The sequence below is a fragment of the Pelodiscus sinensis genome, chromosome 23, assembly GCF_052426305.1.
Source record: "Pelodiscus sinensis isolate ZL-2025 chromosome 23, ASM5242630v1, whole genome shotgun sequence".
In the NCBI taxonomy this organism is placed as follows: domain Eukaryota; kingdom Metazoa; phylum Chordata; order Testudines; family Trionychidae; genus Pelodiscus; species Pelodiscus sinensis.
This window is the reverse complement of record NC_143074.1, coordinates 23,121,658-23,140,897: the sequence shown is the minus strand read 5'-3', so window position 1 is coordinate 23,140,897 and position 19,240 is coordinate 23,121,658. Positions and strand designations below refer to the sequence as shown.

At 47.5% G+C, this 19,240-nt stretch overlaps 1 protein-coding gene across 1 annotated transcript in view; it reads left to right on the top strand.

Moving 5' to 3' along the window:
- CCDC187 (coiled-coil domain containing 187) overlaps positions 1-19,240 on the top strand; it is an 88,188-nt gene that overhangs the window by 52,275 nt on the left and 16,673 nt on the right. Inside the window, 9 exon segments of the mRNA XM_089772849.1 lie at positions 2,595-2,741; positions 4,706-4,887; positions 9,957-10,132; positions 10,852-10,964; positions 12,386-12,463; positions 13,371-13,539; positions 15,887-16,014; positions 16,670-16,764; positions 18,369-18,454. Of these exon segments, the coding sequence (XP_089628975.1) occupies positions 2,595-2,741; positions 4,706-4,887; positions 9,957-10,132; positions 10,852-10,964; positions 12,386-12,463; positions 13,371-13,539; positions 15,887-16,014; positions 16,670-16,764; positions 18,369-18,454 (1,174 nt within the window).

The following is a 19,240-nucleotide window of genomic DNA, read 5'->3' as shown; positions in this document are numbered from 1 at the left end:
GAACCTGTTGGACAGTACTAAAGAAGTACATCGTGTTGCTGCACAGACTTTACAGTCTACTTCATTGGTGCTGATTTTTATACGTGGGCTGTACGATATACACTTTAGAGAGGCAGGAAACACCTTGTCTTTCTGCAGCTCTGGTGTTACTGCAGTTATTTATTCTTAGTGTATACACCAGATTGTATAGGGTGTTTGGGCTTCCATCATTGAGCTATAGGAAATTAGCCAACTGCTAGTGATTTGGGGGTGAAGTTTTCATGATGGTATTTGCAGGAGTGGGAAAGATGGTCTTTGGCTAAAAACACAGGCATGGGAGTCAGGAGCTTTCAATTCTATTCCTGACTCAGCCCTACATTCCTCTGCAACTCTGGCCAAGTCCCATGCAGTCAGATTTTCACAAATGGCTTCTAATTTTGGGAACCTGCCTAACCTTAGACATCTTGAAGGGGTCTGATTTGTAAAGCAACTTGAGCATCCACCGCCCCGATGGCTTCCCTTGGAGTTGTCGGAGCCCAGCCCGTGTGAAAACTAAGCCCAGGTTTCTCTCCACTTGAGCAAGCAACAGGCAAGTTATCCCAAATTAGGAGTCACCTTTGAAAACTTGAGCCTTATGCCCGACTTTCAGAGGTGCTTGGCTCATTAGCAGTGCGTGTTGCAGTGAGATAGAGTTGTAGGACCGAGATCTGTACTGAGCGAGTATGTATTTAATAGCAACGAGGCCCACCTTGCTCACCTGGGCCTGGTGTCGCACCAAATTACATCCCTCCTAAAACCTGATCTTCTTTCTTCTGGTTCCCTTTGATGCTACCGCGTTGAGCATTTGTGCGCATGCTGGTTGAAACAGGATCTATACATTCTCAGACCTTGGAAAATCAGGCCCGAGTGGACAGTGGTTGTCAGTGCCGAAGAGTTTGAAGCACAGAGTTTCTGGCACACATACACTACTAGACTTTGCTCTCCACTCTTTCTGCCCCCTCAATTTTCTCTGCACATGCTCCCATCAAACCTCAGAGCAATTTGTAGGGTTGCCAGATAGTTTCAACAAAAATACTGGACACAGTTGACATAACATCACAATCTACATTCCATCTTATTTAGAAAATACCAGACATTTATATTTTCTCATTTATATTTTCTCAATTTGTTTCCCAGATAGAAAGCTCTAATACTGGACTGTCTGGTTCAAAACCGGACACCTGGCAAACCTAGCAGTTTGTCACTTGCTAATAACTCTATGAAACACATCCTTTACCTGTTTGTCTGCAGCCTCACAGCTTGGGCACAAGTCAGCAAGTGTTGCTTAAGCAAAGACTGAAAAAATTGTACACAGAAATGTACCTAAACTAGCTGGCTGCGTCTAGACTGGCATGATTTTGCACAAATACTTTTAACGGAAAAGTTTTTCTGTTAAAAGTATTTGCGCAAAAGAGCATCTACACTGGCATGGAGGCTTTTGCGCAAAAGACATCTTTTGTGCAAAAGTATCCGTGCCAGTGTAGACGCTCTCTTGTGCAAGAAAGCTCCGATGGCCATTTTAGCCATCGGGCTTTCTTGCGCAATAAATTAATATGGCTGTCTACACTGGCCTTCTTGTGCAAGAATACTTGCGCAAGAGGGCTTATCCCTGAGCGGGAGCATTGCAGTATTTGCGCAAGAACCACTGATTTTGTACATTACAAAGTCAGTGTTCTTGCACAAATTCTCGTGGCCAGTGTAGACAGGTGGCAAGATTTTGCGCAAAATCTTGCCAATGTAGACAGAGCCGCTGTTTACAGGGCTCGACGATCACGGTGAAAACCCCTTGCCAGCTGCGCAGCTCACTTGCACGAGACCCGCACTGCGCATGCGCGAACCGCCGGTGAACAGGGTGACTGGCTGAAATCTACTCGCCACGGGCGAGTAGATAAGTGGATCTGTCGAGCCCTGGCTATCTATATTGAATCCCCAAATTGCACTTGAATTGCAATATTTCCACCTGCTATTAAATGTTATAAACTGATCTGTCGGCCATTTTCATGTGTATTTATATTTTAATGGGACATAAGAACGGCCAGACTGGGTCAGACCAAAGGCCCCTCTTGCCCAGGGTCCTGTCTGCCAACACTGGCCAATGCCAGATGCCCCAGAGGCAGTGAACAGAACAGGGAATTATCAGGTGATCCCTCCCTGTCACCCATTATCTGCTTTTGGCAAACAGAGGCTAGGAACACCATTCCTGCCCATTCTGGCTAATAAGCAGGGCTCGCTGAACCGCGGCAAGCCCCACTCGCCAGCTGCACTGTCCAGCAATCTGCGCATGCAGAGATCGCCCAAACCCGGCTCTTCCAGGTTGCAATTTACTCGCCACGGGCGAGTAGATTGCATTATTTGTCGAGCCCTGCTAATAAGTGTCAATGGACCTAACCGCCATGAATTTATCTAGTTCTTTTTTGAAGCCTGTTAAAGTCCTGATCTTCACGACATCCTTTGGCAAGGAGTTCCACAGGTTGACTGTGCGCTGTGTGAAGAAAGACTTCCTTTGGTTTGTTCTAAACCTGCTACCTATTAACGGGAACTTCTACTCCCCCTCTTCCATTCTCTGTTCTGTGCAGGCAGAAATCCAGCACCTGCGAAATATCTACAGGGCAGCTCACCAGGAGAGAAAGCTGCTATTAAAACAGCAGAGAGAAATCTTACTGATGCAGCAGTCGACAGCACAACTCCAGCGGGAGCTGCATGGGTTGACTGGAGGGCCACAGGTTAATAGAGCCCTTTAAAGGCTACAATAACATTTAACACTGGCAGATTTGGGGGCATTACAGGCAGAGAAAAGCCACAAGTCTGGCATCTTATTAACTGCAGTAATGAAGGTAAAGCAATGGGAAACGTTGTTACGGTATTGGCTCCTAAAGAAAAAGAGGAATGATATTTTACTTGCCCATTAAAAAAATTACTTGCCTTTTTGTGTGTGCAGAGTTGGTATAAGCTGCACTGGAGGACTTGCGGGAGTGCATTTCATTCCCCCCTGGTGACCCATCAGCCTATAAATGCTCTGTCCCCCAGAGCTGGGATGTACACGCCATAGGCGTAGGGGATACATGTTTTAGCCTTTCAACACAAGAACATTAGAACAAGTGAATGTGACTCCTCCTCATAATCTAGAGCCGGGGGTTTTCGAAGTACGGGCCGCGACTCGGGATTGGGTCACAGGATGTCAGGCACTGGGCGGCCTGGCTGCAGGGGGACCAGGTGAGAGAGGGGATGCTAAAGCCAGCTCCCTACCCGTCCTGGCACCTTGGACCACGCTGCATCCCAGAAGAGGCCAGCAGCAGGTCTGGCTCCCAGGTAGGGGGGCCACGGGGCTCCACACACTGCCGCGAGCCCCACCTCCAAGAGAAACACACAGAACTGCTTCCAGGGCTTCTGCCTAGGAGCCGGACCTGCTGCTGGCCACTTCCAGGGAGCAGAGCGGGTCAGGGTGCCAGGACAAGCGGGGAGCCTGCATTACCACCCCTGCTGCACTGCTGATCGGTAGCCACTGGAGGTAAGCCTGCGACCCAACCCCATATCCCTATCCTCCAACCCATCCCGGAGCCACCTCCTGCACCCCACGCCCCTCATCCCCAACCTGACCCGGGACCCCCCTCTGTAGTCAAAAGATCTAATTATGCTGAGTCACAGGCAAACTATTTTCTCCAATTGGATTGTGAGAATTCTTTTTTGAAAACTGCTGACCTAAGGTGGGTCGTTATATTGCGTGTACTCCGCCAGACAGTCTGGCAGAATCTGGCTGTGGTACTAGCAGCTTTGCACAAGGCGCTGCCTGGGCTCCACTCCCAAACAGCCCCAATACTGAGGACAAACTCCCCTGTCAGCGGGCTCCTGAAATATCCCCCTTTATACAGCAAGACCGGGGGGTTCCCCAGTAGAAAGGGAGCCTCCACACCTGCCGAAAAGAGTTCAGGATTCATCTCAAGAGTCACACCCCTATCTTCAGGGAATGCAGCTTTATGCTGTAAAGTTTGGCCCTATATGGGGTAGAATTTTCCAAAGCATTCAGAGTTGGCATAATCTTGCTCGCCTGAAAGCCAATGGGAATTTACTGGTTATTTACTGGTTAAACAAAGAAGCGGAGAAATTGGAGAGGGTCCAGAGAAGAGCAACAAAAATGATTAATGGTCTAGAAAACATGAGCTACGAGGGAAGACTGAAAGACCTGGGTTTAATTAGTCTGGAAAAGAGAAGACAGAGTGGTTTACAAGTACCTAAAAGGGTGTCACAAGAAGGAGGGAGAAAAATTGTTCTCCTTGGCCACTGAGGATACGACAAGAAGCAATGGGCGTAAACTGCAGCAAAGGAGATGTAGGTTGGACATTAGGAAACACTTCCGAGCTGTCCGGGTGGTCAAACACTGGAAGAAAATTGCTTAGGGTAGTTGTGGAATCTCCATCACTGAAGATATTTAAGAGTGGGTTAGACAGACACCTGTCAGGGATGGTCTAGATGGTGCTTGGTCCTGCCGTGAGGGCAGGAGACTGGACTCGATGATTTCTCGAGGTCCCTTCCAGTTCTAGTGTTCTAGGATTCTAGGATTCTTTCAGCCTGTAAGAGGCAGGGACTAGAGGTTACAGCTGTCTCTTGGAATGGAAAATGACTGAAATCAGAATCAACGCTTGTTGAAGAAGCCCAGGTAAATTTTTATGCATTGCCCTGTTCCTTTTAGTTCACAAACGGCTCGGCAGACCTTGAAAAAGCAATAAAGAAGGAGAAGACTGGGACCATTTCTAGTCCAGCACTATCCTCCATGCTGGCAGAAGCTACAGCATGCTCACAGAGACCTGTTCTGACAAAGGATGGAGAGAGCTGTGCCCAGTTAAATAATACACACAGCAGGAAATACAAGAGGTGAGTAATAGCTTTTAAATTCTTTTTTACAGTTATGGTTACTGATCCAATCAGCTGGGGGAAAGGATGTCGGCTGCTATATCCCAGATAACTGACCACTGGTTAAAGCAAAGCATTGAGACTCGGGAGTGAGGGGTATAACCGGGTCTTGGCAGCCGAGGTGCTGAGCCTGGTGCCTTTCAGGCTGACGATAGTTTCATTGTTTCCCTGCGCTTTCCCTGTCTAAGCTGCTAACTTTTGTCTTAGACTTACAGGCAGGGGCAGATGACCGTTTTGCGGGGTCCCGGGCAGCATAATTCCGCGGGATCCCCCCCTTTGCCACGGCGCATGCGCGGGGCTTTCTGAAGCGCGGGGCCCGGGGCGGCCGCCCCGTTCGCCCTGCCCTATATCCGCCCCTGCTTACAGTCTACATCTACACTACACATCACTTCTGGCAACGTGTAGCAGCTACATCCCCCAGCCCTGGTTTACACTAGGGCTTTTTTTCGAAATCACCCTCCTGGGACGAATTTATAAGCGGAGCATCCGCACTACCAACCCCGTTACTTCAAAATAACAGGCCGCTTAATTCAAAATCTGTACTCCAGCTTTTCATCAGGAGTAACGCTAATTCTGAAATAGTTATTTCAAAATAGCGGTGGTGTGGACATTCCAGTGCCGTAATTTTGAAATAATTACTCTCCAGAGTCATTCGAACTAATGACTCTACAGTGATTCCTCGGGCTCCACACTAAAGAAGCCTGCCTTGGACTGATTTCGAGGCTTCCCCGTAGTGTGGACATGCTAGCTCAATTTTGTTAAAACAGGAGTGATAATAATTTCCTCATGTAGACATCGCCGCAGTGAAAGCACATGTGTCCACTTGGTGGTGTGTAGCTACCTGTGTCGGGAAGGCACTGGCAGAGACGTAGAGCAGGGGACAACTTCACTGCTGCTGGGGCAGATCACATGGATCTTGTGATAGCTGCCTGCTCTCGGGTGCATTTCACACCTGTGCCCCATATTAGAAGCTCACCATTACTTTCACCAACCTGTTGAAAATGGCTATAACAACAGCTGGGGGGTGTGGGCAGGTACATAACATGTGTTCAGAAGACGGTGAGTTATTGGTTGTCAATCGCTAGGGTTATTTAGATGAGGTGGAAGGTTTTTATGGACACTCCGACGTGGCGCATCTATTCAGCAAAGCTGGAATGAAATTTCCAGTCAGTGGGAAATTCAGACAGTTTGCGATTTGGTTTTCATGCCAAAACGGGGGGCAACCTAAAATGCTGGAAACACACTAGGAATGAAGAGTTCAGAAAAATGTGGATTCCAAAATGTTGAAATGAAAAGGTTTGACATTGCCTACGAGAACAAAATCTTTTCTACGCTGGTGATATTTTCAGCATTTCAGTATGGTGACTAGAGGGCAGTACATTCTGTTTTGAATTTACCCTCTGAAAAATCAAACCATTTCCATTGTAATTTTTGTGTGAAATATTGCGATTTTTGGCAAAGCCTCCTAGTTTACTGGGCAAATGTCAGCCAGCTCTCCCGTTTTCAGGGGACTCTACAGCAACTCTTCCTGACGTCCAAGGAAAGATTCCCATTGACTTAGGTGGAAGATGGACTGATTTCTAGCTGCTTGGTTAGATCACACATTTCAGAGTTTTCAACAGAATATGGTAAACCTGAGCCTTAGGGTCAGGGGCGGATATAGGGCACGGCGAGCGGGGCAGCCGCCCCGGGCCCCGCGCTTCAAGAAGCCCCGCGCATGCACCATGCCAAAGGGGGGCCCCGCGAAATTGTGCTGCCCTGGGCCCTGCAAAATGGTCATCTGCCCCTGCTTAGGGTACATCGACACAGCAACGTTATTTCGAAATAATGTTGAAATCCTGTCAAGCCGGAGGACTTCTTACTCCGACTCCTGTATCCCTCATTGTAGGAGGAGTAAGGGAAGTCGGAGGAAGAGTGCTCGATTTCGAAATAAGTGCTGTGTGGACACTGCCAATTTCGAAATGAGCTGGTTCAAAATAAGCTACGCAATTGACGTAGCTCAATTTGCGTTGCTTATTTTGCGTTAAGCCCCGCCGTGTAGACGCACCCTTAACGTTAAAATCTAGGGAATAACTGTGCTGCCAGATCTGGCTGTGCTTGCCAGACACCAGCTCTCCCTTCACTCCCCCTGCCCGTCGCGGGGTTCCCAGCTATGCTGCTGGGCCCTTCTGCAATGGGGCTCCTGGCTATGTCACTGCCCCCACCCCCCCGCCTGGATCCTGGCTGCACTCCCAGTCCTCCCTGCCCCTGGGCTCTCTAGTCCAGGACTATCCATGATACTGCTGGACCATGGTTGTTGCTGGACCAGAGAGTCCTGGTTTAGGAGGGCACAACCTGTGCTAAGAGCCAGTATAGCAAGCTGGTGAGTCTGTGCTGTGCATTTGCTTAGCTTCCCAGAGGGAAAGGCTTTCAAATAAATCTCTGCATGAAACTGATCTATAATTCATGTTGTTATTGATTACAAGTCACAGGAATCGTTAGAAAGGTTTCTTGGCTGGACTCTCGCTTCTTATTGCTGACGAGTTTGCTCATTGTGGAAGAGTGAATATTAGTCCGAGTCTATAGCAGACAGGGCCTGGTGGGGCACAAAATGTAACTGAACTGGGGCTTCATTGTTGTACACTGATCCGTTTCACAGGTAAGGACGCGGAAGGGTGAGTATGCTATCTGTTCAACAGTGCAGGTGCATTGATATTTCATACCGATCAGGATAATAATTAATTACCTGCTGTGATCCCTCCCTCTGAGGCGTCTGGTATTGGCCACAGTTGGCAGACAGGAGACTGAGCTAGATGGACCTTTGATCTGACGCATTCTGGCCGTTCTTATGTTCTTATAAAAGAAATTGGCATTCTCTAATACTGACTCAGAGCTGTGGGGGCGCGCAGCGGAGCAACACGTACAAAGTTAAGGCGACATTAAAATAATGTTTCAAACTCCCCAAAAGTAACAAGTAAATCCTGAGATTACATGAGTGGATCGGGTTGGTTGCTGAATGCTACGTTCCAGTACGTGTGAAGAATTCCCTGTGGTATCTGACTGCATAAGCTTTCTGCTTTCATCGCTGAAACGTGTTATGTGTGTGCTAGGCACCTTTAAAACACCTAGCAATATTCGATCATTTGGAAAGAATCTTACCCTTCCTCAAAACTACCCCAAGAGCCTCATCCAAGCAGGAAATGTTGCACCCACGGTGCCCCACTTTAAAAGGAAAACATTAACGGCAAAGGAAATCCTATATTATTTCCCCCACGTTCTCCTGTAAGTCTTGGGGAATGATCCATAGCTCACGGCAATCAATGGAAAGATTCCTAGTGACATAAGTGGGGTTTGGAACAGATACTATGTGTATTCTTATACACAGCAGGACTAAATCCTGCTGTAAATTTATGAAAATCAATACCATTCCCTTGCAATTGTTGGTTTTTCTTAATTTTCATCCTTAAGAATTATACTTATTACATTTTATTCTGTATAGTGGCTTTAATCTGAACATTTTACACTGTTTATAATCATTATAAAAGGAAACAAAAATAATAAAAACAATTATGTAATCATCTTCTATTGCCAAATAACAGTTTTCAGCTAAGAAATCACATACATCTTCTGAAATGTATTTCCTATTGTAATTTTAAGCATTAGTGATATTAACTGCTTTATATGACCACCTAAAACCATTTTGTCCACATTTAAAAAGATGAAATAATAACTATAACTATAACTCTCTCTGGGTATGTCTACACTACCCTCCTAATTCGAACTAGGAGGGTAATGTAGGCATACCGCACTTGCAAATGAAGCCCGGGATTTGAATTTCCCGGGCTTCATTTGCATGAAGCCGGCTGGCGCCATTTTTAAATGCCGGCAGTTCGAACCCCGTGCCGCGCGGCTACACGCGGCACGGAGTAGCTAGTTCGGATTAGGCTTCCTAATCCGAACTAGCTGTACTCCTCATTCCACGAGGAGTACAGCTAGTTCGGATTAGGAAGCCTAATCTGAACTAGCTACTCCGTGCCGCGTGTAGCCGCGCGGCACGGGGTTCGAACTGCCGGCATTTAAAAATGGCGCCGGCCGGCTTCATGCAAATGAAGCCCGGGAAATTCAAATCCCGGGCTTCATTTGCAAGTGCGGTATGCCTACATTACCCTCCTAGTTCGAGTTAGGAGGGTAGTGTAGACATACCCCTCTCTCTCTCTCTCTCTCTCTCTCTCTCTCTCTCTATATATATATATATATATATATATATATTGTAGTTAACCAATAACTAATGAACTCCTAGAAGCAAAGATATTTTTAGTTTTAGGCTAATGGCTATGATAGGAAAAGTATGTCATTGTTTTTGTAGTAAATGGCTAGTATGTACCACTGCTCTCTATTGGGTGGAATCAAATTAATAACTGTGTGTCATGGCACCTGTACTGTTAACAGTTAATGGGGAATCTCCTTTAATAGCAGAGTATTATTCATTTAGACTAGGTGGGTATGAATTCTATCTCCCAGGCCTTGTTAAGTTCAAAGCAGTTATGGGTAACCAACAAAGGAAGTTCAAATGGCCACAGATTTGTTATATTAGATTTTTTCATATAAAATAACAGATCCACTGAAATCTAGCAAATCATTGTTGACTTGAATGGGAATAACATGTGGGCATTCTGGGCTAGAATTTGGCCTTATACTTTTGCTTTCCTGATTGTGCTGATTCATTTTTTCAATCTTCCACGGTGTCTGGGTGAGAGAGGGGGATTTCAGCTCTGTAAAATCCAGCAACAGATGAGCTGAAGACAAAATGCCATTTCTTTGCTAACTGCATTTGGAATGGAAAAGCAAACGCTCCATGCCAGGAGCATTACTGACTTCAATATTCTGCTGCTCTTTTCACAAACATACCCACGTAAGCATCCTTCAGCCTCTGAGAAGGACTTGCCGCAGCCTTTGATACGTATCTTTATTGACTGCCTCTGGTTTGTCATGATTAATTGGCAACCATGAACCAACCTGAAATCATTAAGTACTCGTCTAATTGTTTACAGCTTTCCTACCGAGAACGAGAAAACATCGCTGCAATGCAGGCAACTGGGAGAGAAGTGGAAGCAATGGTTAGGTGTACAAGACCCTGCGGTGTTTGGAACAATGGCCAAGGAACCATATGATTCCAGGGATCAACGTATGGGCCCACTTGTGATGGAAGAAAATTCTGAACACACAGGTATCCAGTACAAGAGCTTCCATGCCAGAGCTATCTTGACTGAGTGGCATATTCATGACCACTTAGTGAAAACGAGCAAACATGGCAGACGCTCAGAGCTGAAACCCCTCCCTGCAGCAGTTTAAATGATGTTTTAAAAGGGGACAATTAATAGTTGCTGTAAATCATCATTGTTTCACCAGGCTGAAAATTTCATGGTATCTCCCATGGGAAAATTTGATCAATATTTTTTTACATGCACTTACTGTGCACTATGGACTCTTTTGACGGTTGACAATATTCATGGATCCTTTTCTTAACAGAACAAATCCTAGCTAAAAACCAGCTCATGCTGTAAACAGTCCATTCGCGAGTCTCGTTTCCTGGTTAACAATAACAGAGGTACTTTTGTTAAATCCCTAAAAAAGAAGGACAGCTTAGTAGATTGGTGCATGAGTAAATTAATGAAATGGATAGGATGGGTGTAAAAAATAGTGGTGTGGTTAGATAGTTAAAGCTTGAATAGTAAGTATTAGTGTTAGTTTCTTGCTACTTCTGTTGGGGTGATTTTTATTCAGAGAAGGAGTATTTGGGACACAATCTTTTTAAAAAGTTTATTTAAATACACTTGGGTAAAACAAGAAAAATTTGTGTTGAATTTAACAAAAAGCCAAAGTTAAGTTAACTTACTCAGGCATAACAATACACCGTTATAACTTTAAGAACGTCATGTCTTTCAGAGATGAATGATCAGTGCTCAGGTCTCTTACATTCAGAACACCCAAATTCAGCTGAAGCGGATGAATCTGCACTCACCCCTGTTCCCGCGGAAGATAAACTCCATGAATTTCTTGTAAGCACACCTTTCTTTGACATCCTGTGTCTACTTATCTCTTCATGGCCACTGCACTAATTGTACCCTAAGGCCCATGTGTGAGTCCAAACAGGGATGAGGTGGTTCTTTGACTTCATACTAGTCATAAGCAGCGGCGGATTTAGGGCAGGGCGAGCGGGGTGGCTGCCCCGGGCCCCGCGCTTCCCGAGGCCCCGCGCATGCGCAGTGGCACCACGGCACATGCGTTGTGTCAAAGGAGGAGCCCCGCAAAATTTCGCTGCCCGGGGCCCCGTGGTGCTGCCCTGGGCCCCGCGGCACTCTCATCCGCCCCTGGTCATAAGAACATAAGAACGGCCATACTGGATCAGAACAAACGTCTATCCAGCCCCGTACTCGACAGTGGCCAATGCCAGGTGTCCCAGAGGGAGTGAATCAAACAGGTAGTGATCAAGCCATCTCTCTCCTGCCATCCATCTCCACCCTCTGACAAACAGAGGCTAGGGACACCATTCCTTACCCATACTGGCTAATACGTTCATGGAGGTTACGTCCATAAATGGATATCTAGTTCTCTGTTAAACCCTGTTATAGTGCTAGCCTTCCCCACCTCCTCAGGCAAGGAGTTCCACAGATTGACTATGCGCTGTGTGAAGAAGAACTTCCTTTTATTTGTTTTAAACCTGCTGCCCATTAGTTTCATTAGGTGGCCCCTAGTTCTTATATTATGGGAACAAGTAAATAACTTTTCCTTATTCACTTTCTCCACACCACTCATGATTTTATAGACCTCGATCATATCCCCCCTTAGTCTCCTCTTTTCCAAGCTGAAAAGTCCCAGTCTCTTTAATCTCGCCTCATACGGGACCCATTCCAAACCCTTAATCATTTTAGTTGCCCTTCCCTTAGCACAAGGGTGAATTTTACTCTTTGAGATCTTGAATGGCTTTATAAGCAGGCACTCTTATAACCTAGCAGAAGATAAGTGCTAAGGGTAACTGGTTGGAAATGTAGTTCTCTTGGCCTGTATTTTATTCATTCGGGGCTTAACTATTGTGTGCCTAAGCAGCAACCTTCCCTTCCCCTGCCTTGCTCCCAAGGGCTGTAAACATGCCCATACCAGCAAATTGTTATCCCCACCTCTCACCTCCAGCAGAAATGCAGGAAGGCTGCACAGGAGTGAGTGTCTGGGAGTGGGTGGGCGGGGGATTCTTCCTCCTATTGTTTCTGTGCAGGCCTGGCCACTCTCTGGCCCTTAAGGGTATCGGGAGCAAGCGTCCGTGTCCGTGTAGACACACTCACACTAGTTCTGTGGGAGCTGCTGTGCTAAAAAGAGAAGTGTGGGCATTGCTACCTGGGCAGTGGTTCTGGCCAGCCACCCAAGCCAACCCCCTGGGAACTAGCCTAAGCTACCAGCCTTACCGTTATTTCTGGCACGCTAGCACGAGCGGCGCTCGCACGAGTCTGTCTATCAGGACCAGCAGAAACGCTCTGAGGCGCCGTGTGGACCTACTCTGAGGGTATGTCTACAAGGCAAAGAAAAACTCACGCTGCCCGGGCTGAGCGCCTGAGTCAATGCCTTCGGGCTTGTGGGGCGTGGGCTCTGGGCAGAGGGGCCAACAAACTGGCTGGGGCCTCGAACAAGGTAAGGGAGCTGGCTCTGTACCCCTGGAAGGGGCAAGGTTGGGAGCTACCCTCCCCCCACCAGTCCTTCAGCAAGACTCGGCGCGCGCTGCGTGGGTCTCCAGCGGCGATTTAAAGGGCCAGGGGTTCTGGCTGCCGCAGTAAGAGCGGCCCGGAGCCTGGGCCCTTTTGAATCACCGAGCCCCAAGAGAGTTGCCTCCTTTGCTCCCCCTCCTGTTGGCAGGCCTGGCGATGGGACTGAAAACAGCAGTGCAGACATTCTCCCTGGGGCTGGACCTGGTGCTCCGTAACCTGGCAAGGGAGGAGAGTTTCTGAGTCTGGGCACCAGCCTGAGCAGGAATGTCGGCACCGCTAGTTAGGGCCTTCCCGCCTGAGCCTCACGAGCCCACGTCCATTGATCCAGGCTCTGAGACTCGGGGCTGTGGGATTTCCTGCACAATGTAGCTGCGGCCTTACCGGCTTGGTGCCCAGTCTCCCAATGGCAGAGAGACGGGGCTTGTCTTCCCGGACTGCACAACAGCTGCATCGCCGTGGTGCTTGGGTGAAGCTGCTACTCGGAGGGGAGAGCTTCTGACCTCGGCGTGGTTAATCCACCTCCACGAGAGGCAGTGGCTAGAGCAGCAGGAGAATCCCTCCTGTCGACAAAACGCCGACTCCACCAGGGGCGAGGAGGATTTTTCACACGCCTGAGCAAAGTCGTTACACTGATACAAGTCTGTAGCGTACCCCTACCCCCACCCCCGCTTACGATACCATCTTGACATTTGAACATTTGCATTCTAGGAATCCGATCAGGAGGAAAAGAAGTTTGGTTCAAACCAAGCTCTAGCCCTTAAAGACAATGAGGACATTAATACCCATGACAGTGAGTTTACGACGAAAGCTTTGGGGATACTTTCCTCTTGGTGTAGCTTGAGCCTTGCTCGACTAGAAAATATTCTTCAAGGAACCGGTAAATCATATTTAATGCTATTACGTCCAATCTGTTTCAGGCACTTCAATCAAACTTTAATATAGACAGAAAGAGAGACAGTCTTCTCATTTATTACCTAAGTGTCTTGCTCACTCTACCAAATGTATAAATCAGCTTTCGGCAAGATGTTGGAGAGCTGTCTAATGGTTATTATGAGAGATGATTATGCTGCTTTCTCAGAATAAAAGCATAACTTATTCTGATTGTGTCATTAACAATTTACTTTCTTTTGAGATATTTTCAACGTAATTTAAGGGTCTGCATCTTAAAAGAATATAGATCAGCTGAAGATAGACTTTGACAGGACATACTGGAGTTATTTTTGTTTCCAGGTTTTATCTTCAGTTCATATTTCTTGCTCCCAGTTGAACTTATAACAAATAAAACTGGCTTTTTATATATGAGACAGTTATATCATTTATATAGTTCTGAGTATGCAGAATCTCTGTATTGTAAATATTTATATGGGCGCATCCGTTCTCATCTCTATCACTGTTACTAATAGAGAATCTTTACTGCATCAAATCAGGGCTGCCGATGAAGAAGGAGCAGAAAGGGCAGTGACCTTGGGGCCCGGCAATAAAATCAGGTCCCACGGCTCCAAGATGCCACTGCTGCTACCACGGCAGCAGCAGCCAGAGCCACATGTGGCACAGTCTGGGTGATGCTGAGGGCTGACTTGGGGAGGTGTGGCACGGTCCAGGAGGTGCTGAGGGCTGGCTGCCTCAACCCCGCCTCCTTCCTCGAGGCCCCGCCCCTTCCAGGGGACGCCAAGCCAAGCCCATCCCACATTGTGAAGTCTGTCGCCAGCCCTGCATCAAATTCACCCAAATCCCATAATGGGGGACGTTGAGTTCATTTGTGTCATTGTTTTTTATAGCAATGATCCCGATTACATAGGCCTAATATAAGCTTCATTTCAACAAGGGACTTAAGTACACGCCTAACTCTGAGCATGTGGGTAGTCACATTTTAAGTAAGTTCCGTTAACGGGAGTTTTTCCATTGATTTTGATGGGGCCAGGATTTCACATTCAGGCTATGTCTACACTGCCCTCTCTTGCGCAAGACAATATGCAAATGAGGAAAAACCGTGAATATCGCTGCTCCTTATTTGCATACTTCATGAGCCGCCATTTTGCGCAAGGGACTTTTGCGCAAAAAGGAGCCGTTCTGCCCTTTTTTTCCAGGAAGAACGGCTCTTGAACAAGAGGGGTTTTCTGCGCAAAAAGGAGCCATCATGGGTCCTTTTTGCACAAAAGTCCCTTGCACAAAAATGATGACTCATTAAGTATGCAAATGAGGCACTGCAATATTCACTGCTTCGCCTCATTTGCATTTTTTCTTATGCAAGAGAGGGCAGTGTAGACGTAGCATTGGTGTTTTGTCCTCTTTGGTGTTCCTAGTCAGCAACTCAGCTCTGCTTCATAACCTAGGAGGTCAATGCATATGGTTTGCCATTGGTTAACTGTTATAAATTCTGGGTCTCTGTTATTCCTCTCCAGCTCATCTGAGGAAGTGGGTATTGCCCACGAAGGCTCTTGATCCTATATACATGTTTGTTATTCTCTAAGGTGCCAAAGAGTCACTCGTCGTTTTTAACTTTAAAAACAACAAGGAGTCCTGTGGCACCTTAGGGTGTGTCTAAACTACATGCCTCCGTCGACGGAGGCATGTAGATTAGCCAGATCGGCAGAGGGAAATGAAGCCGCGATTAAAATAATCGCGGCTTCATTTAAATTTAAATGGCTGCCCCGCTCTGCCGATCAGCTGTTTGTCGGCAGATCGGGGCAGTCTGGACGCGACGCGCCGACAAAGAAGCCTTTCTTGATTGGCACAGGTATGCCTCGTGAAACCAGGTTTACCTGTGCCGATCAAGAAAGGCTTCTTTGTCGGCGCGTCGCATCCAGACTGCCCCGATCTGCCGACAAACAGCTGATCGGCAGAGTGGGGCAGCCATTTAAATTTAAATGAAGCCGCGATTATTTTAATCGCGGCTTCATTTCCCTCTGCCGATCTGGCTAATCTACATGCCTCCGTCGACGGAGGCATGTAGTTTAGACGTACCCTTAGAGACAAACGAAAAATAGAGAGAGAATTATGAGCTTTCATGGGTAAAACCATGTCACCAGATGAGTGAATAGAAGACACAGTTTGGCTGGCACAGTTCTTGGGGCAGTCAAATATCCTTGCTTGCAATGGACAAAAAAGCAGAACTAAACATCTGGCATTTTATATTCCCCTGGGTAGAGCTAGCATGGTGCCGCTGCGATAGAACACAGGGCCTTTTATTCTTCCTTCGGAGTCCCATTATCTGTGCATTGCAGGTCATGCTACCTCAGCCTCAGTGGAAGCATTAGACAGTGATTCTCTGACAATGGAAAAGGTGCATGAGGAGCAAGAAGGAAGTCAGGAGACTGCGGGGGAAGAGGAAGGCTGGTGCAGGCCATATGAGGTGTGTGGCTAGGCTGGTATTTATGTTTTGAAAATGGCTTTTCCACCGATAAACATGCAACCAAATAAATCCTCCCAATCGGCCAGCATGACAGCATGGACTCGAGGTTGGCATAAAAGCCAACTCTTTGTGCTGGTCCTTTGTTGCAGTATGTTAACGCATGGCTCTTAAATGTGGGTGGCAGGTAATGCAGACAAAGGAAGGCATTGCCTTCCCAAAACTATTTATGCTCTCCAGTCGCCGGGGAAGGCTGGGACCATGGCATGGAAGCCCAATTCCCCAGGGGCCTGGAAAGGCTGGGGTCGCAGCTCAGCAGCCCGGCTCCCTGGCTGCCCGGAAAAGCTGAGGCTGGGGTCACAGTATGGCAGCCCCATGCCTCCAAGTGGCCAGGAAGGATTGGGCTGGGATTGGGTGGGGTTTAGCTCCACAGAGGGAAGGTTGCTAAAGGGGCGGGGCCGCGAGAGGAAGGGGCGGGGCCGCAAGAGGAAGGGGCGGTGCTGGGCTTGCCTTCCCCAGCTGGGCCTTCACCCACCGCCCACACTCTTAAATCGGATAGGTTGGCTTACTGTGGCAGCTCTCCATATCTATTCTCTATTTCTCCGACATACTCAATGTGACTCCTACTTCCTTTGTCTCTGACCCGGGGCCCTTGCAGGCTAACGATGGCGACAGAGGATTAAGGTCGATTTCTGATGGAACCTCAGCAGTGGAAGCACAGACAGGAAAAGGAAGGCGGTCGGAGGAGCAGAGGTACCTTAACCCCTGAGAGCACGGACTTCTGCTGCATATTCCGTGTCACTCCCAAAGGATCGACCCCTGCCCCAACTTGGGAGGGCCTCAGAGAGCCCTGATGCAATGCCAGTGGCTGGTTTTACTGCAGAAAGGGGGAAACAGAATATGGGGACCCTGCATGGGGGTCTGCTCACCTTGTGTGTCATGGAGCTCTGCAGGGACCCACCAGCCTTTTCCCCTCACCCCAAGGGAAAAGCACAGAACAGCTCCAGTGCCGTTCTTTGGGCTGGGGGGGGGAGGGGTGCAGTCCGGGTTGGCCCTACCATGAGGCGAACTGAGGCGGCCGCCCCAGGTGCCAAACTGTGGAAGGGAGCCACTACAACCCAGAGTATAGAAAATTGTGTCTGCTGCTGGTGCATGTGTAGGTAGCAGAGCAGGGCCATGCGAGGAGTAGAACAGGAAGGAGGCAGAATTGAGACCTTTCAAAGTTTTGGCCCAAGCGAGGGGGAGTCAGTTGAGCTCCCCGCCTCAGGTGCCAAAATGTTCTGGGCCGGCCCTGGGTGCAGCCATCTATTGTGTAGCTCCAGGGGGGACCCCTTGGTCACTGAGGCTACGTCCACACTGCAGCGCTATCTTGGGATATCCCGACATAGCTATTCCGAGTCTTTTAAACACGCCTGTTATTTCAAAATATAATGAGCTCGCTGTTCTGACGTCCCTGCAAACCTCATTCCACTGGGAGTAAGAGATGTTTCGGAATAGCGGGTTGTTTCGAAATAAGTGCTGTGTAGTCAGCGCCAAATTTCAAAATAAGCTATTTTGAAATTGACTTGAAATAAGCTATGCAATTTGCATAGCTCAAATTGCGTCGCTTATTTCACTCTGCAGGTGCAGTGTAGACGCATCCTGAGTGACTGCTCAGGTCAACCTTGATTTCCAGAGCAGTTGAATCACAGTAAACTCAAAGCAACAGACTGGAATAGGATATGAAATTACAGCTGAGCAACCAGAGTGAATTGTTCTTCCAGGTTAACAAACTTGGATGTAAGGGCCAAGTCCTGCACTTGGATGCCAGTATGGAAATCCCAGTGAAGCTGTTAGGAGCCATAGAGCCATGCAACCAAGGGAGCATTTGGCCCTAATTTATGCTTATAGCACACGTGTCTGAAGATCATATATAATGCACCATAATGGGTCGGGATACTGAAAGCATTAACTCTTCCCATCGAAACTGACAGTTTGTTTATGCAGAATAATTTTATGGGTCTGATAAAGTAACCTTCATAGAAGCAAAAATGTGCATTGACTTCCAGTTAATTTGTGTAAGACATTACTGCTAAGAGCTGATCCAAAACCCTCTCAAGTCAGTAGAAAGATTCCCATTGACTTGCAAAGACTTTGAATCAGTGTCCGAGAACACAGTTAAAGAATAAGAAATACCATTTTGTCTTTAACAGAGCATTTATTTATTGTGCATAGACAATGACTGGGATATTTAATATTACACCAGCATTCATTAACATCACCTGAAAACAAGATTTAAATGCTAATGGATACCAAATTCTTCCTAAACTCAGTGGAAGGATGCTTTAAATCCAGTGAGCATGTGACTGTATTTTCAGGACAAATGTGGACTCCAGACAAGAATCAGACATCACTTACATGGGTGTAAAACACCTCCGGATGTCTAAAATCCTTCCACTGCACGGTAAGAAACAAACGATTTTTTGCCATAAAGTCTGTGGGTTAGTGTACTATGGTAGGAGAGTTGGCTCAGGGCTGGTGCGCCCCCTTATGGCTGGATGTGGGGATACCAGACTCTCCTCCCTCTCAACAGTGGCTCCAGATCTTGCATGACCAGGCTCATCCTTCCAGTCAAGTCATCTTCGGCCTCGGCCCTTCCAGACTCAGATAAACAGAACTCTTTGCTGCTAACCAGGTTCACTCATTTGTGGACTCTTCACCCCTTCCCAGGCTCTGCAGGGATGTCCTTCTATTCTTCTGCAGGGGTGCCTCCCTGGGCTTTCCCCCTGGAGGTCTAGCTCTAAACGCAATGGTTCTTCTTCCCCTTGTGTCAGGGAGTTTCCACACCAGCTGATCAAATGGACCAGAAGAGACCCTAGATCCTTCCTCTCCTTTGGGTTTCAGTCTAGGCAGGGACTTTGCGGTGAGCAGCTAAGTTTTGCTGTCTCCATGAATTTCATCCTACCTTGGTCTTTTTTCAGGCCCTTCCAAGCTTGCTGTGCCTCTGTCTCTCTGGGTGCGTCTGCACAGCAGCGTTATTTCGGAATAGCAGCCGTTACTCCCAAATAACAATGCAAGCGTCCACACAGCAATCCAGCACTCCGGTCAGTGTAGACAGCTCACAGCTTATTCCGGAAAAGCGGCTGATTTTCCGGATTAAGTGGCCCAGTGTAGACACAGCCTAGGAGTCAGTGATTTGGTGGTGAATGTTGTGGATTTAAATCCTTCAGATTCATCATGCTGGAGGTTA